Here is a 27,363-nt window from a genome sequence, read left to right on the forward strand (position 1 = left end):
AAGTTGGTTCAAACCCTTATCCTTAACCATTGACTTGGTTAACAATTGGTCCATGTGCAAACTAAAAGGAAAAAATCTATAAGAAGTAGGGTAGGTTCACCCACATCCTGTGCTATTTCTCCTACATAAACATCACGGTTTAGTTCTTTTTTGCTTTCTTAAAATTCAATAAGTATTAATTGAATAAAAAATAAATACAGTAGCTTCAAAAAAGTAATATATAATAGAAAATTAAAAAATACAGCAGAAAATTCATAAAAAATCTCATTTTTTTTTTATGTATTTTGGTTTTTTGAGTTTGTTAAATTTTGTGTATTACTCAATTAATATTTATTGGATTTTAAGGAAACAAAAAAAAAATTAAAACATGATGTTTATATAGGAGAAATAGCAATATAATAAAAAGTGGGACAGAGAGTAACACAGAGTGTGGGACAGAAGATCGGTTGCGAGGTTCACTCCATCCTTTTTGTTTTTGTTTTTTTTTTCCCTCTGTTTCTCTCCCTCGTCGTTTTCTTCTTCTTCTAGTTATTGCTTCTGCTCCTTATTTCGCGCTTCCTGTCCCGGACCAATCTTATCCAAGAATGGCCGTTGTTGAGTTTCCTTCTTCCAAATTACTTCCATCATTTTTCTCATGAACAGATTTGCCATTTTGTCTTGGTCTTGAATGACAAAGCATTTATCATTCGTCATTTATCCAGGTCTTCATCGAAGTCTCTATATTCCCATCTGGCTAGCACCAAAGTCTTTGATTGATCCCAGAAGTTTGACAGTTCAATTTATCCAGGTCTTCACTTACTGAGCTTTAAATGTGAGGGCCATTTGAGTTCTGCTATTTTCTGTGAGCATGAGGCTGACCCTTTTAGCCCAAAAATGTGCTACCAAACAATTCATAACCACCAAAAGTTTCGTTATACTCAAGAAAATCTACTCCTTTTTTTGAAACTTGAGATAAATGGGGCCATTAGGTCTAGAATTTCATTTCAGTCAGGTAATGTAACATTCGCCTAAATGGAAATTAGCTCTCCCTTCAGAACCATTCCTATAATAAGATAAGACAGTGAAGACCACCCCATCAATACGCTTTGGTAGAATCATTTAAATTAAAATAATTTCTTTTTTTGTCCGGTGCATTAATTGGGATTCATTGAACTCTTTCCAAAAGTTCACAATTCAGTTATCCAAGTTTTAGAAACTCTGTATATAAAGTCTTCAAAGTCAATTCTATAAATCAATTTCGTTCATTTGGACCCTAAATTTTTTCTTATCTCTCATTTCATGTGTACTCCACAAAATATTTTTAATAAAATTGATAATCATTTTGTCAAAGAAGATCTAGTTACGCACATCACAGTAAGACTTTATAATTAAGTGAAGTATGCATTCGAGGTAGAGAATCCATTGTTGATAATTATAAAGCTATATTTTGTTTCTTCGATTACACTTTGAAGTTATATATGCGCTTATAATATCTGATACACAATAAGATTTCGGGTCAAATTTTAATTCTCATTTTGGTATAGGAATAGGAACCAATTGATCGACTAAATTGACTCCATTGTTTAAAATATATAAGACTTAAATGAAGAGAAATTCAAGTGCAAGAACTCAATGTTGGAATATTATGAAACCAAACCGCTAAGGCTCTGTTTGATTAGAAGGAAAGTTATACGGGAAAGTGAAGTGAAGGAAAGTGAGGTCAAGAAAAATGAAAATAAGTTTCCCATACACGTTTGGTTACTAAGAAAAATACTGAGAGAATATAAGAAGTTAATGACGGCTAGTAGCAGTTATTAAAACTTCTGTTAGTAACTAAATATTTTCCTTCAAAATCCTGCAAAATTTGCAAGACAGGAAAGTGCAGGAAAATGCAAGAAAATTTTTCAACGTTCCTGCCAACCAAACATGCATGAAGAAAAAAATAACTAACTTTCCTTCACTTTTCCACACTTTTCCCTGCAAATAAACACTATGTAAAGGGACTTCGTTATTAATTTATCCTTTAGTTATTTCTCTCTAAAATACTAGTGATTATCCATGTCATTTCCGAGTAACAACCAAACAGGTTCTTTTTTTTTTTTTTGTCGTAACGATAGGATTCCTATAACCTAACCTAGCCTAATCTAAGGGGAAGGGGGAGAGGACTCGATGTGAATAGAAATTTCATCGAAAATGGTCAACGAAAACCATCACATATTGTGACAATTTTGGTTCACGTATTGTGAAGACAATTTTGGTTCATGTATTGTGACAACCAAACAGGTTCATGAAAGAGTGAAATTGTGTTTCACATGTATCCAGTTGGCTTCACAGCTTATACTGCATCGTATCTGTATACTACTAACCATAGTCATGATATCAAAGGAAAAACCTACTGCATTTATATATGCGAGCGGCCAAATATGTTCTGTCCATTTTGTTTCTCTCAAAAATGATAAATCTAGTCTTTGGAATAAAAAATTAGAGCATGAAAATGCATGAACAAGGAACTCCAAGGCCATTGAATCCAGGATCACTCTAAAGTACCATGCACTTTAGAATTTTTAGTTTTGTCTCTTCAATTAAATTTGATCGAAGGTAAGGTATATGTCTCTTCGTCAAAGAGAAAATGAGTAGTTGAAGAAGACATGTTAATTAATGCTCTATTCTTTGTGACTGCTGACAAGAAATTAAAAGGAAGGTATCCCATTCACTTCGGTGCCGACTACCTACTTGTTTTCAATAGTCAAACATGCTTCTAACTTGTGCCCAATTATTGTTTTTTTCTTGTTTCTGTTTATGATGTGTTCTTGGACACTGAAAAGTAGATGACAACAACTTATTTAGAGTAAATGGCAAAAAGAGCCACTACATTATTTGGAATTCTTTGTTTTGATCACTAGACATTTTATCTTGCCAAAATGGTCATTTAATTAATAAAATAAGGTATATTTTGTCACTCAACTAATAAAAAAAAATTACATTTTCAATCACTCAACTAATGAGACTAGATATATACACTTTTTGATCGCAAAATGCATGTAGTATTAATTAGTTGAAGGGCCACTTTGGATAAATAAAAAGTTTAATGAACAAAATAGGGAATTTTAAATAGTATAATGATAATTTGTGATATTTGCTTAATTATCTTTTGTCACTAGTGCATTCTTGATACGCGTTTCGCAGTAAACAATGATCCCAAGTTTTGTGTATCATTACTGCTTAAAAGTTGTGAATAAAATCCTTGGCACAACACATTGGTTTGAGGAAATAGATTATCAATAAAACCATGGTGGAATCCTCATCTTTAATAGGAGAGGTGGATGGAATCATCGCTTATCAAACATTAACAAGTGGACGGATAGATAGATTGAATGGTTCGGAGTAATTTGAGTTAAAGATTTTAAGTTCGAAATCTTCTACTTATACTAAAAAAATTTAACAAAATAATCCCAATTAAGGCGAAATAAAACACAATGACCCCATGTGGTGACATTTGATTGCGGAAGAATTTCTTTTAAAAGCTAATTTGTTGTTCTGATAATGGGCTAATTCGACTTTGACTAGAATTCTAGTGCCATCATTTGTCATGCATACATAACCAGTCTACCACTCCGTACTCTCCAGTTTCCTCGTGATAGGTCATGGTCGTTTACCAGGCTGAAAAAGGAAGGCCCCAGTCCAAAGAAGCCAATTTAACCTCATGTCAATTAAGCTTTGGTCGTTCTACCCAGATGAAGTGCATAAAAGATTAAAGAATGAGTTCAGAAATTTTTACCTTCTAAGTTTTAACCAGACAAATCAGTAGAACAAAGCCAAGGCTTCCTTTCCTTAAAAGATTAACGTACAATATGTAGCAGGCAACGTCCTATATTTCAGCTTGACACCATTATTGGGATTGGGATATGTTTCTAACTTTAGGTTCTCTTTTATCTCAGAGCGGTCTATGGCAGTAAAATAAGTAAAACCGCTGGGATTGATCCAATGGTCAGAAAAAGAGCTCTTAGAACTGTCTCTGCTGCTAGATTTAGAGTTCGAATTTTGAGTGTAATAATTGAGGGTAGGAAGAGAATGAGGATGGGTGGGAGGTAAAAAAAAAAAAAGAAAGTAAAATAAGTGAAAGACTAAAGCTAGACAAGCAAACCAAAGTAGCTAGCGCAGTTTGGTAACTTGTAGTTAACAACTCCTAATAGATACTCCAAAATTTATTCATTGAGGCACAACTTTTTCAACCCTAAAATAACGTTGATGTTGCAAAAATTACTATGAGTAATACATGAGCAAGCAAGCCTCAAAAATGTGCTGTATTTGTTGATATATCTTTGGTAGTCAGCTTAGTCATCATTTTTTTTTGTTCGATTAAAGTTTGTGTACTGTCACTTTCTGTTACCACCATGGGCTAGATTAGAGTATATCAACGAAGCAATAGTTCGATTATATATTATTCACCAACACAGTTTTCATATCGATAGTAAAATTCAAAAACACAATTTTTTATTAAAAAGTAGTCAGCACTTATCAATTGATCTAACTTATCTTGACAATCAACTTAGTCATTGATACAATAATTTGGTCCTCGAGACTACAGTCGCGTTGGCTATGAGATTCCAGTTGTCAAGCCAAGGAAATCTTGTGCGTGCGAGTAAAATTCAATTTTAAAGATCAAACACAAGTATCAATGTATCAACTTAGTCATCGATATACAATGATGCTTGTCTTAGGTCTTTATCGTTGAATTTTCCCTCCATGCAACACATTTCGATGCCGTGGACAACCGGAATCTCATAGCCTTTGCAAGACTCCTTTTTGTTTGAATACTAACCATTGCCAGCCATATTATCAGCTTTTAGAGATTTTCCAACGTCTTTCCACCTTGAAAAATTGTTCAATTAGAATTTGATTTGTACCTAGAAGTATTAATATTAGGACTTGATCGAGCATAAGTTGCCCCCACCAGTTGTATGTATCTCATTAGTCATAATATGTGGCTGAGCCTTCTGGTCCAAATTTAACCTGTAAAGGCAATTTGACAGCTTACCCGTTGCGTTTAGTAATAGAGCGTACGTAAGGACAAATAAGAGAGGGCTGGGGGAAATAAAAAAATAAATAGAGTACGTACGGCCACGTTAGGTTACTGCAAGTCTTGGAAATTGGAATAGATACATCCCCAGTCATTCAGCTCTTCTAGCCTACCAATCCAAACAAACAAGAAGAAACTTGCATTGCATTGATTGATTGATTGATTGATGTATCCTTCGACATGGGTATGGAAGGAGAACAAGAGATTCAGTAAGGAGCCTAGTGGTTAATCCAGGCTTTCTTTGAATTGTTAATTGTTAATCCATGGAAGAAACATACTATTGGGGTCGTCTAGCTTGGGGTGTGGGTGCGTGGATTAGTGAAGCCACCTTGTAGCAGCAGCCTATGGAGGCTTGGCCCTTGTCGGGGTTTCAATCCCACATCGGTCTTGGGGGAGAAGGGTTTGGGTAGATAAGTCTCCTTGGAGCCTTCAAAAGTTGCCGGCTTTTGAAGGTAACCCGGGACTTTAGATTTATTTGCCGAATTCTTACTTTCGTAAGAAAATGCATGGAATTGAGGTCTCCTCTCCAGACATACTTGATTAATTTTGTACCTTAAGTCAGATGTGTTTAAAAGGAATTATTCAGATTTGTATTTGTGGAAGTAATTAGTCAATAACTACTTCAGAGTTTTTGGTCAATTTTTGGGAGCATTTCATGATTTTCTAGGTCTTATATCCACAAACATCCTTCACTCTATCATAAGAAGAAGATGCTAATTGCTAATTTTGGCATATATATATATAGGTGAATTTTGTTTAACAATCTTGTAGTGTATATGCATGCACAATAGATCTACGGAGCTTTCTTACCATATTAACCACCATTCTATCCTCAAACAGCAACAACAAGAGTCATATGTACCAGGACGAATGTGTCACAAAACCATTGAAACTTCCATATTCAAAAGGTGCAGGTACGATACCACATTAATGCACTGTGATTCATGAACCTGTTTTAGATGTTTATGAAACATGAAAATAATAGTTTTTTGACTGCCGTTGCCACGAAATCCACATGATCTTCTACCCTAGGCTCTTTCATTCTCAATTCTTCAACTAACAATGATTGTAGTTTCAAACTAGCAAAGCGTAGGCGTGAATGCATTGAGTTGACAGATAGCTGGAATTTCCATCCTGCAACATATTAGAAGGATGTCATTTTGAGATCATGAACATATCTTCTGAAAATAGTGAAAACCATAAATGAGGGGACTCTGCGCCCAAAGAGTAAATCTTATATATACATTATCACGATTGGATGCATGACATATGTATAAAATTTGGATTTCAAATTCAAATTCGAATTATGTGTCATACATCCAATGATGAAAGTGTATACACTGTCAGTATAGAATATTAATTAATGCTTAAAACAATGGTTGAAAGTCAAAATTTTTGTCATCCAGTGACAAATGTTTTTGTGAGAAATTGGTCTCGAAATTCAGCAACAGTTTTTCTTTTGTTCCATCCAATTTATTGCTTTTATCTGATTGCATCATTAGCATTTAATCAGAAAAAGCTTTTCTTACCAAGATGAAAAAGAAAAAGAATTAATATCGTCTCTTGCTTACCAAAGTTTTTTTTTAAAAAAAAAGAGAGCAGTGTTCACTTGTCAATCTTTCCTGCCAAGTATGATATCTCTGACTATGTTAATCTAAATGCTTGTAAAAAGCAATGTGGGCGCAGAAGTTTCCGACCATGTATGAAAATTTCGATTAATCTCTATGTTAAACGAAAAAAATGAGGAAACAGGAGACGTATGAAATGCGATGTGTGAAGAATTATTCTTCTTTTTCTCATGTCCTAATTCTATGTAAAATTGATACAAAAGCATCTCTAATATAAGGGGCAGCATTTAAACATTAAGCATTTTATATCGATAAGATCAATTTTGCTTCTATTCCATCTGAATACTTTTTCTTTTTCCCTTGAACCGTGGGGATGGTATCAAAGCCAATGACCGTCGAATGATGTAAATAAGGTGGTCCAGACTTCTGTACTTTTCTCTTCTAAGTTTCATCCCAACTGTACAGGAGTAGCTCATTGAAAAGATTTAAAAAAAAAAAACCATAGTTCAGCGGATAAAAATTACTCTAAGGATAACAGGTTGACCTTCCCTAGGGATTCATATCGACCGGAAAGTTTGGCACCTCAATATCAGGACTTCGCCACCTAAGGCTATAGTACGTTATAAAAGTTGGACTGTTCGCCCATTAAACCAATATGTGAGCTGAGTTTAGAACGTCATGAAATAATTTAGTACGTTATAAGAGTTTGGCACCTCAGTATCAGGACTTCGCCACCTAAGGCTACAGTACGTTATAAGAGTTGGACTGTTCGCCCATTAAACCAATATGTGAGCTGAGCTTAGAACGTTATGAAATAATTCAGTCAATAATCGGCGTGAGCGTTAGAGCATTGAAAAGACATTTCCCTAATACAAGAGCGATTTCCATTTACTATCAAAAAATAGAACAGGAACACAATATCCATTGGACTTGCATTCCTTTCTCTAATCATGAAGCTTTCCTTGATAATTAATGCAGTCAAAGGTTTCAAAATAACGCATGCACAATACTTGTAAGAAAATAAATATTTCCTTAAAGATGATATCGTGAAAGAAATGCACATACATACACATATACATGTATCATCAGAGAACAGATACACGTGTATGTATATATATACACGTATATGAAAATTAAAAATGTGCAAACAACAAAATAAGAATCGTTGTCGAAGAAATCATGCAATTTTCGTGTGAACAATCACGGCCCCTGTTCCCCGCCTTTTGACACGGGGCTATAGTCCGTAGTGCATGTTTTTTGGCTCCAGGTGCTTCTTGGCATAGGCAATTAGGCATGATTGCTTGCCCAATTCACTACTGTAACAGATAGGAGACAGGCAAGTGATCAGAGTTATTTATAATTTTCTTTGTTTTCAATTTACAGTGATTTTTCCTCTCTGTCAAGTAATCTCTGCTTCAAAATTTGCATTTTGTTTCTTCTGTACGCATATATGAAATTGACATCTAGGGTACTGATTCAAAACAAACAGTATACTGAACTTTTATGATATATTATTGTAATTTGTAACTGCATAGATGACAAAAAATGCTTCATCAATCATGACAATTGACAAACGAAGCTCCAGGTTCTTATAGAGATTTCTACGTTTTTCTTCAAATAGTGAAGCTACTATAGCAAAGCAGAAGCGGGTGGGGACTATTTCTTCGAGTTTTCAAATCCACCCTTTCGTGGCATGTGCAACATTTTACACCTCGAAATGACTAAAGTGAATTTGACAGATGGTTGACTTACGACCCGTTTGAAGTTACGGTGCTTTAATTTCAAAAAAAAAAAGGGAGCATTTTTAAGTATCAAAAGCACGTTTTAAATGTTTGGTAACTAATTTTTTTTTGTAATTGAAGGAGTCTAACTTTTGATAATTTAAAAGTATTTGTATCAGAAGTGTTTCTTTATAAGTTACCATAACCTTAGATGTAGCCTATGCCGGGACAACTCCAAGCATACCCTTATCATGTTTCTTCTTTTCTTTCATGTTAGGTTGAAACCTTGGAATATAGGAGGACTGATAATTTCATTAATTGACAGCCAGAAGAAGGACATTTTGGATAGTGACACTATTTTCGGGTTGAACACTTTTTCTAGGGCTTTTTCATATTTCCTGACAAATTCTTTTAATATTGCAAGATATATATATATAAAAACTAAATACAAAACTTGTGGTTCAAAAGTGTAATTCTCTATTTAGGTCCACAGCCGACCCTGTAAGAAAGAAAAGAGTAGGCTTCTTATTATTTAAATGGCCTCTTTTTAACCTGCTTCAGAAAACAAAAGACACTTGCAAGTTTTCGAAAAAAATATTAAAAAGAAAGTACATTAAATAAAGTACTGCAGTGAAAATGGATACAGGCAGTGAAAGTTGTCGGTGATGGATGGCAGGCGATATAAGGGATAAGGAAGGTGATTTTCTAGAAAATAGAGAACTACAGTAAGTTATAAAAAAGTTTCGAAGTAAATATCCAAAAAAAATACACCATCTAAATGAATGTAAAATGTCTTGAAGATGTAATCCAAGGGCAAATCTAATAAGATAAAACCAACAACAGCTCAATCCTTCCAAATAATCAGTATATTTGTTCTGTTCAGTGCATTGAGTCAAATTTTTTCTAAATCGTAACAGTTACTCTATAGCATGTACATGGGTTCATTTGTCTCAATTCTGCAGATAATAGTAGCTAGCATATTGAAAAATACATGCCTGTCTGGTTAAAGTTTGTTTTAGGTGTTACGAAACGAAAACATGCTTGCTACTTCCCCATCACTCTCTGGTACGTAAAGAAATGCTTCCACCACGTCTATAGCATCTGATCAGTGGGAGGGCTAATCTATTCTTTTCTATCTTCAGCCACCAAAACAATATCATATTTCTTTGGCTCAGCATTTTTCTACGTTCTAAAGATAAGAGCATTTCCAACAGCTCTGGCAAGTTAAAACATTCGGGTAAAATTCCAAAAAAAAGTATGGCTTTTGGGCCAGAGTTTCATAAGAAACTTTTGTTAATTGCAAGTACCACTCTCAGAAATAGGCCCCTTCTAGCCAAGTGTTTTTCAAGCCTTCACACAATCAACCAATTTGTAGCCCCGAATTGCACATTATTTCATCAAAAGACATCATCACCTATTGTGACAAAATAACAATAAGCCCTCAAAAAATCAACCAATCATTGATTTTGGAACAGAAATGTGGTCAAAATCGGATTCAATTGTCAACTGCCCCTATCGGAAATAGGATTGATTGCCGATTCCAACGGAACTGGAGTTACGTCTCGTTTCCACAAATAATTCATCTTGTTGAAATTTGTATTTTTTTTTGGCTGCAACCATTGTTGATTTCATTGAGGGTATGTTTGTATCTTCATTGTAAAAGGTGTCTCTATAGCACGTGACAAGGTTGCTGTTGCTTTTGGGGTTGCTTAGTTGATTAAATTACAACGGAAAAATTACGAAGACTTTACAAGCAAAAATTGATTTAATTGAAGAATGAAAGAAATAAACCAGGACCATTAGGTCTTTTGAGGGTGTATTCCACAATTAACCCAAAAAACTGTGAACAGCTTAAACAAAGCTACATGAAATATCACTTTTTACCATGTACTCATTTTTTGCCGATGTTAATCTCAACCACAGACCAAAAAGAAAAAAAAAAGAAAAGAATTTGTGGGACCTAGTTCCATGACCACAGAAGTGTTTAACTAAGAGTGCATTTAATAAAACTGAAATTTGAAAACTAAAATTTGAAGTCTGAATCCGTTTGAGTTACTGAGTTGTTAAATACTAAATTTGATAGAATTGAATGTATGTCACATTAGTAATAAGTGAATAGTTTATCACTTATCTTTTGAAACAATTTTTGCCTATGAAAGTCATTACTACTTAATTAATTTAAATGTTCAATATTTAGTTATCAAACATGGTTAAACATATTAAAATTTAAACCCATTAAGTTTAAGTACCGAATTGGGTTATCAAACAAGACTTAAGAATGCCTGTTTGTATTGCTATTCTCAAGAGAAAAATATACTATAACGATTTGATATTTATGAAGTAAAAATGTGTTTGAAAAATATGTTCATGAAAAACATAAAAATTTTTTGGATAAATTTTACTTTCCAAACAAGGATGGGATTGGTTACAAAAGGAACAGTGTAAAAATTGAGAAAATACTACTAGCTACTAACCAATTGTTATTCATTAATTTTAACCAAAAAAAAAAAAAGAGATAGTAAACTACAACTAGGGATGGCAACGGGGCTGGGTCGGGGCGGAGGAACGCCCCTGCCCCCACCCCGCCCCGCTTCCACCCGCAGGCTGTGTTTTCAAACTCGGATCGGACCGGCGGTCCAACCGGTTGAACCGGGAACCGGTCAAGTGTCCGGTCCGAGTTGGTCATCAGAACCGGGAGATTTAAAACCCGGTCAACTCCGGTCAAAAACCTGGTTTGACCGGTACAGAACCGGAAAAACCGGTCCAACAGGAGCTTTTGTAAAAAAAGTTCAAACTTTTTTAATATTATGTTTTGACCCCCTAAATTGTAAAAACTTATTAATATACCTCAAATATTTCATACTTTATAAATATTGTCCTAAAATTTGATGTTATTTTTCAATTAAATCCATAATTTTAATTCTAAACTTGTTAATGTTTATTAAATAATATAAATTGTTACTTGATTGTTCTAATTTCTTTGTATTTTCTTGTTAAATATATTTGAAACATCAAATATATATAAATATACCTTTATTAATATCAATATGTTATTGGATATTTTATATACAATAATTTAATTTTTAAATAATTTTTATTTATGACGTCATCCGGTTCGACCCCTATCGACCCCCGGTCGAACCCATTGACCCCTGACCCCTGACCTCGACCGAGTCGATATCCGGTCCGGTTCTAAAAACATAGCCCGCAGGACTAATAAAAATTTGTCATCTAATTTTATTATAGTCAAATTTTAGCAAATAATCAAATATTAAAATATCAACATATCACCAAGTTATTATCCATTATAATTTCACAATTGAAACCCATAAAAGTAATCAAACAAAAGTTATTTGAATACAATCCAACACGATGAAACAAATATAACTAAAGTAGTCAATTTTTACTTTTGACACAAATACAATTACTAAGTCATTACTGTATTTTTTTGAGAAAAAAGTGTTATTGTGTTAAGTGTAATTAGAAATTTATTATAAATGTATTAGTAAATTTAGTATAACTAATTAATAATTTCTATTAGTGGACATGTATAATTATTAGTATCATTGATAATATCAATTATATTACATATACTAATGTCCATTATATAATACATATAACTAATAATATCATTATTATAAGTTTGTAACTAATTAAATTAAATATTATATATATAATTGTATACATACATATTTATTTTTTTTTAACGGGTGGCGGGGCGGAAGATGGGGCGAGGGTATGCTCCCCCGCCCCGTCTCTAAACAGGGGGAAAAAAATTCTCTCGTACCCTGCCTCACCACCAGTGGCGGATTTACACTGGGGGCACAGGCCCCCACTACCCCCTTAAATTTCTATAATACCTATAAAAATTTGATATAATTTCAAGTATGCTCTCTGGAGTTTTGTGTATCTATTGGTTATATGCTTTTAAAGTTGTCTTTGATTTTACCTATTGTTACAACTACCATAGAAAGGATTTTTTCAATTATGATAGAATGGAAAACACTTGAATGAATAATTGTATAATTATTTATATTGAGAAAAATATACTTCATGAAGTTCAAAATGAAAAGGTTGTAAACTGTTATCAAAATATGAAAGCTCGTCATGAGCAATTGTAAATGGTGTAATTTGCTTTTTGAAATAAAATTATTATTACATTAATAATTTTGAGTCTGTCTTTTTATGTCTTTCATGAAATATATGCTTCATTTGTATTTGTTGGTGAATATTTTTCCCTTAAAAAACTAGAAAAATAGTAAATAAAAAATTTTAGAATTACTTCTGTCCCCACTGAAAATTTTTTCTGGCTCCGCCACTGCTCACCACTCACCCTAAACCCCGCTCTGTTAACTCCGGTGAGGCGGTCGCTCGTCCCAATTTCCATCCCTAACTACAGTCATTTGTAGATTATTAAAGCTGTGGAAGACTGACTGAATGTCCCTTTATGTAACTAAAATCTTGTATTATCAAGTTCATATATGTATAACAAGAATACCGTTTGAGAAAAAAAAAAAAAAAAAGACTGCCCCACTGTCTATTTAAATTCCAAAATAACCCCTTTGGTTGATTATTAAAGCAGCCGCATGTCAATTCTGTCTTTTTCCTGGCGGCAGAGGGCCTATGTTGAAATCCCTGATGCTGCTCAATTATTACTGTGACTGTTCTTTCAAATTAATTCATCTGAATCATGCGCAGTATATGTAGTATCTGATTCACTGATACTAACACAGGGTCATTGAATAAAAATTAAAATAAAATGACCACTGATAAAAGTTACTGACAAATTTGTTGTAAATTGTGATCTTTTTACTCTTCTCTTGGCCATAGGATTCATAAATAATTAAGCTAGTACCCATGGCACGGAGTTGTCTGGAGATACAAGCTCAGATCTTTGATAGCCCCCACCTTCGCCATGCCTTGAACTGTTCATGCACAGTGGTGCGACCATGAATGGGCTTTGAGTAAAGCAATTCTGATACGGATGAATTCGGGGGTCTGAGACAGGTATAGTTGAGATTTTGGTACGATTTTGCAACTTTGGATATTTTACATGATTTAGTATAAATTAACTTTGTTTTGTTATATGAGTGAATTTTGTTCATGCATACGAGTACAATTGTAGATACAATTGTATCTACAATAGCACACTGTGAAAGAAATATAACAACCGCACTAATTGTACCAAAAACCAACCGCATGCGACTCAATCCATCGCAGAAGACGGAGTGGTAAAGGGGATAACCAGCCACTCCCTGCTCAATTTTTTTAAAAATTTTAATTTTTATCCTATGTAATTTTAGTACTAGCTGTAGTAGATGGAATCTCGTGAAAATAAAGACTAAAGGTTGTGCAACTTCGAAAAGTCAGTTGAATATGGTACAGCACTAAGTCATGTATGTGTTAGGTTAACTTAATTTGTTACTGAGACAAAAATCTTGCACACTTTTGCATATGCATAATGACTCGCCAAATTTTCACAGACCATAATTAATTACTCAACAGCCATGCACTTGAGAACCTTAGTGACAACGAAATCTATTACAGCCTTCTGTATATCATGCCACCACCCGAGAGAGAGAGAGAGAGGATAAGACCAGTCAAATGTAGTAGAAGTGTGAATGCATGAAATGAGTAGGATGAGCTAGAATGGTTTTTCAGCTAAGTTCTTGCCTTGCTCTCTCTCTCTTCGAGTTTATATATACCTGACCTGACCTTTGAGATTTGTCTCAGAGCCACAACTTTTCCTTGACTGCAGCAACATCAGTCTTCTCTTCAACTAGGAGTATCATTCACCAACACCATCTCTTCTCCATCCGTCTCTTCCATCACTTTCTCTTGAAGCCATTCATTCATTTCCAACTCCAAAGGCATCAATGGCAACTTTTTCCTACCAACACCAACAACAACCTTTACATCTTGAATCATCATCAGGACTGTTTTTGCAAAGCAGCTCCCAAATGAGGATGTCTGCAGGCCTTCTTGAGGAGCCAAACATGACAAGAATGACCACCACCACTACTTCTTTCCCTCAATTCTACAGGCCTGATCATTTTCTGCATCAGGAAATCCCTTCCAAATCCTATGTTAATGAAAGTACTTGTTCCATCTTTGACCAGAGCTGCACAAAAGTTACTCATTTTAGCAATAATGGGCCGTCCTTAACAAACAAAACTTCCACCGATTCTTCATCAGTAACTGATAAACTTGAAAGTGGGGAGCAAGTTACTCAGAAGGTACATGCTGCAGCCATGGACAAGAAGAGGAAAACAAAGAAGGGGCCTCTTCCTGTAAATTCTGCTCAATCAAAAGTACTTAATCCATTTTTTTTTTCAATTTTTCATCATGGATTTTCTATCAAAACTGTTTACTCATATACATCTACGAGCCCTTTTTCCCTTTTAATTTTAAGTTTCAAGACTATATGTCTTATATGTTCTTTAATTAGGCTATAGGAGATCAATTAGCTAAAGGGAAAAAGCAGAGGAAATGTGGCAGAATTATGAAAGAGGTTGAAGACAAGAAGTCTAATGAGGATAAAAAAGTTCCAGAGAAAGCTGCTGAAGAAGCTCCCCCCACAGGCTACATTCACGTAAGAGCAAGGAGGGGCCAAGCCACGGACAGCCACAGCCTAGCTGAAAGGGTACAATTCCATTAAATAATCATCGCTAGTTATTGTTCTTGAAAATAAAAACCCTTAAATGCTTACTTTTCTCTGACATAAACAATTAAGGCAATAACTATATTGTCTAGCACACAAACCATGATTAAAATTTTGTCACATGTACCACTCAAAACCAAAATTACTGCAGTTGGGATCCCAATAGTGCCTAAGTTCATGTATCAGCTAAATTTTTTCTGGAATTGATATCAGGTGAGGAGAGAGAAAATCAGTGAAAGGATGAAAATATTGCAAGCACTTGTTCCAGGTTGTGACAAGGTGAAGTTTTTTCATCAGCATCTTGTCTTTATTTTGTTTGTCTCGCTAAAGTTTTTTTTTTCTGACAATTTGAAGTGAATTCGACTGATAAACAGGTAACCGGAAAGGCCCTCATGTTGGATGAAATAATCAATTACGTCCAATCCCTACAAAATCAAGTTGAGGTAAAACTTTTGATAGACTTGTTATTTGGTAAAGTTTTTGAAGCTTGCTGTTATATAATCCATGCAAAATATTTCAAATTCTTGCAGTTTCTATCCATGAAGCTTGCTTCTCTAAATCCGATGTTTTATGATTTTGGCATGGACTTGGATCCATATATTGCAAGACCAGAACCGGTACATGTTGCACAATGTTCTAACACAATTGTGTACCAAGTTGTTATATTTCAGAGAATGTTTCACCATTGTCGTCCATACTTATCCTGATGAATTATGTCTTTTTTTTCTTTCTTTCTTTAATGATGAGATCTTCAGACGCTGAGTAACATGGCATCACCGGTTCAAAATATGCAACAATGTGATCCAATGCAGGCACCAATCATTTCTGCCACAAACAATAGCTTGAGAACTGATACTGCCAATGACTATCCTCAGTTGGATTCTTCAGCTTCAGCATTATTAATTCAACAAAGCCACCACATCCCTCAAATTCTCTCTCAGGTGCTTTTAACTTTTCATGGCCACCAATAGTAGAATGAAAAGCATATACTAATTGATAAAATTAAAGAAACATTAAAGTAAAAGAATATTTTCTTTCTTCCATGGAGAAATAAATGCTCAGGTCGGTATCTTTGTGGCTTAGACAAAAATATCACTTTCAGGAAAATGGACAGCTCTTGTGGGATGTGGATGACCGAAGACAGAAACTTATTAATCAGACGGGGTTCAACAACAACTTGTGTTCGTTTCATTAATTATAAGACCAAAGGGCAAGAGTTGCCCTACACATATCTGGTAAGCCTTCAATTGCTGTCTCAAATAATACGAGCAAATGCTAATAAAAATTAGTGACAACTGCGAATGAGCTAAGAGACATATGTACATAGAGTCATTATCAGAAATGCTTCCTTTCATGCCCCTTAATTTGAATTTTTTAATACTTTTTCCTGGCTTTCACACCATTTGAGATTTGAGAAATCTCAGTTGGTTATTTGGGCCGTATGCCATTTTTGTTTAGCATAAAGCAAACTAATTAGAACGGACGACGTGCATGCATAGGGCTTAATCACTTGGGAATTAATTACTCAGGTAGATTTAAACTATTAAACCTACATGCCTTAATTGCTCTTACCTTTCCAGATGGTATAAATAATAATGCAAATGTTACAATTATATAAAATACCCAATCTGCAAGATCAAGTCCCGAACTGAATTAGTTCACTTATGTTGACGAAATATTTGTTGAACACCTGAGTTTCTCTGTAGTCCACAATTGTTTAGAGATAATGCGACAAGGCACACAGAGTCTCATATGGTCCTACGTACTACCTCCATGTCTCATTCAATGGAAGAAATTTTACTTGCACGAATTATCCAAAAAAAAAAAAAGGAAAAGAAGAACAAATAGATACAAGTATTAGCTATATAACCCTAAAAAAACAGAGAATTGTTGCAGGTTTTGTATGTTTTCTTCTTTTGGTAATTTTGCTCCTGGTTTTTTGATGAATGACCACAGGTTTGTCAAGATTTGTGAAGGGCAAAAAGGTAGTGCCAGACAAATGTTACTGTAGTTTCTTATTCGTTAGTATCAATTCTAATGGAGAAGGGTTTCAGCTTGCATATTACTTTGATCACCTCAAAGCTCGGATTCTGAATTCATTGGAGGAATGGGGTCTTCTATCTCTCTGATCACATGAATAAAAAGAAAAGCAAAGTAAAAGGGCATGAAGAGGATAGAAATCAATGGACACACAAGGACAAACACAACCGACCAAACAAGACTAGATCTTTTTCAGATCCTTTGTTCCTGTCTAATTTGACTCCCAACTGTCAGAAGCACAAATTCCTAGCTAGAGACTTGGCTTTACATATGTACTTAATATGAGGTAAATCCAAGAAAATATAATGTAAACAGTTGTAAAAGAATCTGTTAAGGTATCATAATATTGAGTTGCATGTAACTTACTGGTAGTAGTCTAGTAGTCCTGCGTTTCTTCTTCTTAGTATTGTCACTGTAATTCTGTTATAGAAGATAGTTTTTACCGTTGTAGTTTTCTTGTCCCTTTGTTACATTGAATTGCACTGCGAGTCTGCTACTATTACTGTTTCATTTTTTGGTACTGACGTGACAAGACTCATCCCATATCATATGGCTTCGTACGAAGGAATCAATTCAACTGTGTGACTGCGTGTTGATAAATGAATCATAGTAACGGACCTAACGGTTATTGACAGGTCCATGAATTATTTCTTTCACCACTGAAAAGACAGTAACCATGGGAAGCATGAAAACAGGTAAACAACCAATTGATTCTTAATCTTAAAACGACTGATAATCTATAGAGATTTACCCTGGAAACGAATGCAAGAACCCAGATTAATGGACTTTAAAACCCCGTATAGTAATGGTTAGAAGAAGAAGAAGGAAAAAAAAAAGAGCAAGAAAGGAAATTTAATATTGTATGTGTATTTTTCTGTTATGGCAAACAAATTTTTCTTGGTTCCACCATCATATAAATTAGTTAACCTGATAAGTCATTGTAAAATTACTGAATGATGTAAAGAAGTTAAAACCCTAAAAATGTATCATCCAACTCTCTAATAATCCAGATCTTCATGTAGTAGTAGTAGTAGTTTTTATGTCTACTGATTCTTCATTTCTTTTCCAAGCTAAACTGAATTAAGATTAATTTGGAGCAAATTGAACTGAAGAAACTTTGATGGCATGGTGAAAAACAGCATCTGGAGACGTACTGCTTGTCAAGACAGCAAGCGGCAAGAATGGGGAAATTGTACATGGTGGACCTAAAAAATCATCAGGTAGAATAATTAAGTCTTTATTTCCATATCAGACAAGGTAAACTGAACTGCATTACTTCATTGGCATAACCATCTGACTTTCATGTTCAATAGATTGACATGGTCAAGTGGAGTGGAGTCTCTTCGGACATTCCATGTGGTACCTGTGTTTCTCGTGTTATTAATAACTGGCTGGTTGGCACCGGTTGTGAGCATTTTACTCTGATTGATCAGTTATTTACATTCTCTCTTGAAGAATTACTATCGTTTTCTTAACCAAAAAAAAAAAAAAAAAGTCATGCATTATTATATTTGTCTCACTAGAAATTTATTGCAATTATGCCAATCTTCTTTTTTTTTTTTGTTTTTTTGTATATAATGAACATATCATTCTAGTCATAAATAATATCATCACAATTCCTTTTGACATAAATGACTTGTAAAGTCTTTGGCACTATCATAACTACCTTTTTGAAGTTCTAGATATAGTAAGGCACCGTTTGGAATGAGGGAATGGAAGGGAAAGGAAAGGAGAAGAATTGGAGGGATTTGGTTTCTATTATTTGGATTGATATTTGAGAAGGGAAAGAAAAGGATAGGGAGGGCTAGTTATTTTTATTGAATTATGGTTTTCGTTCAAAAGTGGGGCAAAAAAAAGAGGAAAATAAAACTAAATTAATTTAAATAATTTAAATTTTTTTTAAAGATAAAATTTTTCATATCTTTTCCAGTAAAGTAACACTTGATCTATTCCTTTCCTTTCTTTTCTTCTTCAATCCAAACAAAAATTCAATATTTCTTTCCTTTCTTACATAATTCAAATAAGATGGATGAAAGCCACTTTTCTCTACTCTTCTTTTCTTTATTTTCTATTGGTATCCTTTCTTTTCCTTCAATTCAAACGGTGCCTAACCACATGCAAATAAAACTGTAGATCATAATAGTGTAGAAATTATTATCAAAAGTGAAGTACTGTAAATTTTAGAAACTTTACATTTTTCCTACTATAACAAAATTTTTTTTTTCCGGTAACCCGAATCATGTTTCGACCTGAATCCTTTGGATCCGAACCGGCACACCAAACAGGAGGGCAACGCTGCAGCCCCACGCAACATTTACCCAAGCGAGTCACAGGATGCCTAGGGAACAATTTCGATCCTGAGACATTTGTATTCCAAAGAATCACTGTTACCACTAGGGGAACTACTTTAACAAATTTGCAAGAGAAGTCGGCAATAATTTTTACGTGGATTTTTTTCTTTTAATCCAATCCAAGAATGTTCTACTAAAGAGAGTCTCGTTATCCATGAGTCATCATAGTTACAATAATTATTATCATCTAAGAGCTTTTAGCTACATTTGACGTGTTGCTAGCTTCTCGGCCTTTGCTGCTCCTCCAGCTGCCGAGATTTCCATGACTAGGGTCCCAACTATTTCTTCCTAGAGATGAAAGATAAGACAAGTCAATGAACAAATATGCCCCCACCACCAATATATTTCTGCAAATTTTTAGTCACTTTAATACGTTGCAATTGTCTTAAAAGTGTATGTCTTATCATATATTATTTTGTTGTTCTTCTATTTCTGAAAGAAAAAAAATTAAATTAATTGTTAAAAATAGCATAGTACTGCCAACTGGATTGTAAATGTTGCCATAATCATTATTGCTTCCAGGCCAACAGCTTCTTGGGCTGTTGGTAACCCTACTTAATTGTGACTGTTATTTTTGAGTGGCTTTCTTGGACTGGATTTTCCGTTGATTATACTCCCCCTCTCCCTAAATTAGATTAGAATAGATGATACAACTATTATCGTTGCGAAAAAAAAAAAATTGCTTCCAACATATGTGCAGTTCACCAACTTATCAATATGTTCATCATTTGGTCCCATTTCTTAGATTAAGTCAGACTGCTGTCTGCTATTGATTGAACCAAAAACTTGCTTCTTTAAGCTTTCTGGCCATTATGATCATTGGCTCAGATTGGAGTCTAAGAATAAATTTATGAGGAAATTATATTTCTAATGTTCATATAATAATACAAGTGAATTCCTGATTTGGATCGGTCGAACATTAAAGCTTGGTTAAGTGCTTGATCGAGGCAGTAAATGGTTCTTAACATTGAAATTGGAAAATAATCGTTTAAAAACGTTTTCGATTTTGAAATCCATGATGACAATTCTTATGCAAATGGATTAATTTCTCTTCTTTTATACCCTTATTCTTCTTTAACTAGCCACACCTTTTTCATGTGAACAAGGTCTGCGCCACTAGGCCTGTCAACGGGTCGGGTCTAGACCCGGATCCGGACCGGATCCGTGAAATTATTGCGGGTATGGGTAGGGATTTAATTCCGTTTCCTGGATCCGGATCCGGATCCGTTTTGTCAAACAAAAAACGGGTCGGATACGGAATATAGTATTCCGACCCGTATTAGACCCGGATCCGGATATAAATGAATTAATAATTTAAAAAATATATATTTATCAATATAATTTGATTAGGGTGATGTATTTTAATAAAATTAATTTGATTTCTTTTCTTATTTGGTTTTTTCTTTGCATTAGTTAGAAATTAGTTTATAAATATATTTTTTTCTCATTTTTATTAGAAATTATAAAATTTGGTAAATTTGTTCGGGTAGACCCGGATCCGGATCCGGGACCCGCCGGATCCGGATCCGGAACATAGAATAAAAGACCCGTCGGGTAAACGGGTCGGGTCCGGATCCGGGATAGTAATTCGGGTCCGGGTCCGGAATAATGAATTCCGGCCCGGACCCGGCCCGTTGACAGCCCTATGCGCCACGCATCGTGGCCATGTACTAGCTTAAGGAAAAAAATGGATGTTCCAACTTTTTCAATTGTCTTTGTTGGAAAATTTCCTTAAACATGAAGAAATTGGCATCAATAATTGTGTGCTAAAAAATAAAACGGCTATGTGTTTGATACGTTCAATTCCACCACCTGAAGCCGTTATATCTTGCCAGATTGGATTTTCTTGCACGTCAACGACAAAATTGTTTTGGTACAAATTATCTTTGACAATAGAGTTGCAATTTCGAGGTACGAGCTTTATATTTCAAAGATAAGGAAAGTTGATAGGCTGGAGGGATTTGGTACTCATGGTTCATGCACTTCCAATTTTGGCAAGTGACATTTGTGCAAATCAAAATTGCGTCCACAGTGAAAGATTCATTGTTACAAGCCGAAATTGTTCAATAAAACAGGACAAATTAAGCTAAGATCCAAAGAGAAGGGAAGTTGAAAAGAGCAATCACGCCAAAGTTGAATAAGGGTATCAGAAAGTCTATTAAAGCAAATCATGAGCGTAAAAATTATTGGCGAACAGATGAATTAAAAATCTAATACCAGGACATTAGTTACTAACATGCACGGAAGGGAATTGCAGTGATTTATCTATTAGAAAATAATTGTGAAATTTCTTGTATTTTTTCAGATCTGGTGTTAATTTTTTCGGATTTATTGTATATGTTAAATTGCAGATATGTAATTTCTAATGCATGATCTCTGTAATTTCTAATGCATGCTTAACCTACCATTAAAGCAGTAATGTAAATCAAATCATAGTGAACGATTTCAAACAATCTGTTAATGAAATTTGCTATATGTATGGTATCATAATCATTATTGTTCTCTCATATTTTTACACATTTTCATGAATATTTGAATGTTCATCTTCCCTATTTCAAAAATACTAAGTTGAGTAAGGACAACTGGCGACCAAGGACAATTGTTAAATAAACCCTTGTCTTTTGAAATTGCCAATCTGAAACAAAAACAAAGGAAGTAACAAATCAGCAGCATAGGATATTAAGTACTGTTCTTGTGTCTTCTGGAAATGCAATAAAATGGAGATTGACATTTCTTTGTCAGAACTTAAAGCCTGACAATTGAGAGTCTGCAGAAAAATTTCCCAACCTTCTTCTAGTATTTGCGATTAGCTGCAATGTGCAAATCAATGACCGATCATTTCCATATTAAGGCTCGACAACATCCAGGATAAGAAAGTACTGAACCATAGATGGAATACACGTTGCGTTATTAAAATCACCAATCCTGGCTTCTTTAATATTTTTTTCCTTCTCTTTTTCATCTTCTTTGTACTTTCCACTCAAGATGTCCCCTGATCAGAAAATGAATGCTTTAGGCTTTATATTATTCTTTCTTTTGACAGATCAGCATCCACATATCATCTGACGTGGAAGCAAAGGATGTTGCAAAGTGTCCTATTAATTTGGATTGATATACACACAGAACCTAATCAATTATCAACCCCAACCCTACTATCTTGTGAACGTTACTTCAATGTCCTTTGTTTTTCATTCTGATGATAAAATATCTGTTAATGCCATTAATCATTGTATAATGTCTATGTACTCGTCATATTTCGTGTCCACATTTGTTCTATTAATTTTAAATTCTTGATTGAGCATTGATTTTCATAAAATATGTAGCACCTCATACATCTTTTTTCCTACCTCTCCCCTCACTCTCCTATTCCTTCCCTATCTCCAACCTATTAGTCTGGATCGAACCCTGATCTACCATAGTTCAACTCCCTGATCACTAGTCCTCACGACTAGGGGTGTTTCGCGGCTCGCGAGCGGCTCGAATACGTGCTCGAGTCGAGCTCGAGCTAATTAAGTCGATCTCGAGCTCGAGCTCAAGCTAAAAAACATTAGCCTCGTTGGCTCGCGAGCTCAATTATATATAATTTTTATTTTTTATTTTAATAGTAAAATTACATATATATTCCTAATATTTTATTATTTGTTAAAAAAATTATTGTTTTATTCATTTTTAAAAATAAATAATTATTTTTTATTTTTAAAAAATAAAATAATAATAATTATTTTTTTATTTTTTAAGTTCGACTCGAATTTGAGTCGAGCTCGAGCTCGAGCTTGATATTTTGAGCTCGTCGAGCTCGAGCTCGAGTTCGAGCTTCACAAAATTAACTCAAGCTCGGCTCGATTAGCCAAAACTCGACTCGAACTCGGTTCGTTTGCACCCCTACTCACGACTATTAATATATCCTCTATTATCAATAGGTGATTATTAATCCTATAATTTAACACTATCACACAGCTTGCATCTATATATACAATCACAATGTGGCAAAAGCACTAATTTCATGCCAACCTTTTTCACATACATAAGAAAAATAAACGAATTTACTAGAAAAAAAAAAAGACATGTCAATTGTTGAAAGCATATGAGACCCCAAAATTTGACGAGACTAGGGTGGACCAAACTACGATTTTTTTTGCCAACTGAACAGCATACCATGCAGAAGCACTTTATGTCTAGAGAATTCTGCCATATTTTTTTTATTGATGATGATGAAGTGTGTAAATATGACATGAAAAGTCATTGTTGTCCATAATCCCACTTCTCCTAGTCATTTAGGAGAGTGTTTTTGACGAGTCACGATCCCATGTCATGGGTAGGGAATATCATACTTGATGCTAATGCAGGCCCATGAGAAGTATATATGTGATGTGAATTTTCAGTTTTTTTTCCATATATATCTTGGCTGGCTAGTATTAAAACTTAATCTGCAAGTTCTGGTTTTCATGAGTTTGGCCAAACATGTATAGATTATGATCCCTGAATTTTGACTTAAAACGAGGGTTTCCTTTCATATGATGTAGATTTTCTTGGAAACTTGATTAAACCTGTCACCGGGTCGAATCCGGGCCGGAATTCATTATTCCGGACCTGGACTTGTTACTACTATACCGGTTCCGTATCCGGTCCGTTTACCCGACGGGTCTTCTACTCTATGTTCCGGACCCGGATCCGACGGGTCTACTCGAATCCGGATCTGGGTCCGGGTCTACCCGAAAAAATAGCTAAAACTTGTTTTACAACAAAATTAGAAAAAGTACTACTTTTTTTTATTAAGAAAGGTCAATTTAATTTTGTCCAACAAGTATTATTTCAATGTTGTCACTTGGTTAAAGTCTTAGCTGGGCTATATTGCATGTGTTAATTAACATCTTCTAGATATAATGTTTAGCATTGATAAATACTTTTTGTAAGATTCAAATTCATGCTTTTGCAACAGGTGTTGTATATGCCAAAGGCTCTGCATGTCCGTGGATAATATTTAGTTGTTTGGGCCTTTGGGGTATAGAAGTAAATTTGGGGTATAAATTTGGGATATATTATTGGTATATATATATCTATTTTATATCCGGATACGGGTCAAATACGGGCCGGAATGATATATTCCGTATTTGACCCGTTTTTTTGTTTGACAAAACGGATTCGGATTCGGGTTCGGGTAATGGAATTATATCCCTACCCGGACACGTAAAAAATTGATAGATCCGGGTCGAATCCGGGTCTAGACCCGGACCGTTGACAGGCCTAAACTTGATACATGAAACTTAAAAGGTCGAATAGATAAAATGAAGTCCGTGGGAAATTTTTTTTCCCATTTTTTTTTTTGATTTGCAAGAAAAGTTTGGCTGGAAGGAGAAGACCTTTTAGAAGAGCTAACAAAAATAACAAACCCAAATATTCGCTTGGATTATAAACTACATATGCATTTGAAGATGCAAACTATTAAAACCTTCAACCTATTTTGGGGCAAGAAATTGCTTATAGAAACAAAAACTCAGAGAATTAAATAGTTGAATCTCAAAGATAAATGTATAATCCTAATTCATGTACACCTAGTCAATATGTGCTATATGATACTATGAAACTAAAGTAGCTATTGACTAGTTTTTTTCCTTCGCCCATTCATGTACTCCATTGCTTTAGTGCCACAGTTGTGCCATATTATGTGGACCAATGTTAGTAGTTTCCAAGCATTTTAAACAAAAGCCAAAAAAGATAGTAGGGTCTGATTCAAAAGTTAGGATAAAGAATTTTCTGTACACCAAAAAGTATGTAACAATTTCTAATAAAGTCAGATTTTTAGCAGAAAACAACATACTGCTCTTAATCTATTTTGCTCATCCAGTTTGTTGGATAAGATTGTTCCTACCCTAATTAGCACTTTCCCGGAAATGCTAATGGAGCGGTTTACCTAAAATGAAGTTCATTCTGCAAGTGACAGCGTGAAAACAAAGACAAAGTCAAGGATACAAAAAGTGAACTGAAATATAGAGAAATTTCGGGTTACACATATTGTTTTTCCTTTCGGTACATAACAATCAAACGAAAAATATATTCTCCTTCTTCACAAGATTCTCTTTCTAGCTGCTGTCTTTTCCTGTGTTAAATCTCACCTTATTGTCCTTTTCATTTATTTCTTTTCATTGGCAGAAAAAATACGAGTTAGAAAGATCCACAGAACTTAATGGCACAAGCAAACAAGAAGACTGTTAAGTTCCATCAACACCATCTCTTTCAATCACATAACCGAACAACCACAACCATTTCCCTACATTTTCTATTGATTTCTTTTCTATTCTTTTTTTCCCCTTTTCTTTCCTTCCCCTCCCCCCCCCCACCACAAACAAACATTTCCTGCCAAAACAAGCCCAAGTCCTCACCTCATTGTTGCCTATACTCAAAGCGAATTGAGCAAGAAAATAACTTGGACCACAACTCTTGCTACTCGGAAGCAGAAGATTACAAACAGTGGGGGCTCGTGTTCTCGGCAGCTCCATACAACGCTTACCCTTGAATAAATCATACATATGTATGACTAGTTTACCTTCATATATAATTATTTTAGTTGGCAATTAAGGAGCACTTTAAGTGACAAAGAATTTAAACTTCCATCTTAAAATTAGTTGGCAATCAGTAGAGTGGTCCAAAATTTTATCAGTGTGGCTAGAAATCCTTGATATATCAATATGAGGTATTTAGTCTCTTAAGACTCGTGCTTGAAATACTCGGAATATCAATGTGACACATTTAATCTCTTAATATTAAGCTAATCTTTTGCAAATTATAACAACTTCAATATCCATATTTAGTGCATTTTTGTGAATTTTAGATGTATATTTTCCTTTATGAATTACTCAAAATTTATTTTATGATCTTTGTTCATTATTAGATTAAGGATAAAGATGAGCAGATAAGCAAATCCAGTGTCCACAACATTCCATCCGGTCGAGGAAGGAGCTAGCTACCCCTCATGGCAAGGATCATTTGCAATTGAATTCCCTTGTCTCCTTTGTCCAAAGAGAGAGTGTGATCCCACTTGCTTGACTGTTGTTTCAATAAGGTACGCAGTGTCCTCATGTGTAGCATCTAAGACATGGGCTGTCCAAATCTGGACTAAACTCTTGATCCCACTTGCTTGATGGTTGTTTTTCACTCTTTTCTGTAAATTTTCTTTCATATTTTTTATGACAAATAATGCATATCATCCGAAAATGTTTTTGCGCCATAAAAATTTTGATTTAAAAGTTAAAATTTCTTTCTACGAATAATTTTTGTTAAAATGAGGTAGCTTTTGCTTTTCAGGAAGCGTTTATAAAAAAATTTTCTAAAGAAGCAATTTTCTTGATAGCGCAAAAAAAAAAATCACAATCAGTAAAAAAGGAAAAAGATCCGTTACTTATGTCCACATTCTGTAAGTTGCTATCAGAACCAAGACCTTGAATTTTGGTGGATTATCTAGCCGGAGGATCCTTAGACTTGGACTCTTTATATTTCCGCGTACACAAACCGATTTTCAGGAATCAAGAGCTGGAGAAATTTAGCCGCGCTGAAGGACCACTATCATTTTTACCAGTATAAACTGTACCAGCCATAATGCAGCCAAAAACACAGTACTGCCATGTAGGTTCGAGCCTCGTCAGTATTCTTCGAGCCCCATCGGTATTCATGGTTGGCCTTTAACCTTCTATACACGCCACTTCTCCCGTTTGATAGAACCGCTCGATCCATATTAAGTTTAGAAGTAGACGATGATTTGGCTCCAAGAGAAGATGGGATGAAAAAGTGAATGGTTTCTATTGAAAATTGCAATTCTCTCAAAATCCAACTCCCCTCAAAAGTACACAAGCTTAGGTTGTATTACACTTGTTTTAAAGTACTTCTGGACTCGTATAATCACTTGCTTTCCTCCAACTATCATGCATATGAAAGTTAAATGAGCTAAGACTAAAATTAGTGAGATCAG

The 27,363-nt window shown here is 34.6% G+C and overlaps 1 protein-coding gene across 13 annotated transcripts; it reads left to right on the top strand.

The window, feature by feature from the left end:
* The first annotated feature begins 14,058 nt into the window (after positions 1–14,058).
* LOC113740599 (basic helix-loop-helix protein 80) lies at positions 14,059–19,538 on the top strand. 13 transcript variants are annotated; one of them, XR_011813556.1, is made up of 12 exons: positions 14,059–14,659; positions 14,797–14,991; positions 15,223–15,288; positions 15,384–15,452; positions 15,540–15,626; positions 15,765–15,950; positions 16,112–16,244; positions 16,966–17,335; positions 17,685–17,744; positions 18,189–18,269; positions 18,363–18,481; positions 19,335–19,538. XR_011813556.1 is itself a non-coding variant. In XM_027268150.2 (8 exons), exons 1-7 carry the CDS (start codon positions 14,225–14,227, stop codon positions 16,202–16,204), a joined length of 1,131 nt encoding a protein of 376 aa, XP_027123951.1. In that variant the 5' UTR covers positions 14,059–14,224; the 3' UTR covers positions 16,205–16,244; positions 16,966–17,559. The 13 variants fall into 13 exon arrangements, 1 of the variants encoding a protein (XP_027123951.1); XR_011813557.1 differs by having other exon boundaries at positions 18,363–18,456; XR_011813554.1 differs by having other exon boundaries at positions 18,120–18,269; positions 18,363–19,538.
* The last annotated feature ends 7,825 nt before the right edge of the window (positions 19,539–27,363 follow it).

Source organism: Coffea arabica, chromosome 4e, assembly GCF_036785885.1.
Source record: "Coffea arabica cultivar ET-39 chromosome 4e, Coffea Arabica ET-39 HiFi, whole genome shotgun sequence".
Classification (NCBI taxonomy): Eukaryota; Viridiplantae; Streptophyta; class Magnoliopsida; order Gentianales; family Rubiaceae; genus Coffea; species Coffea arabica.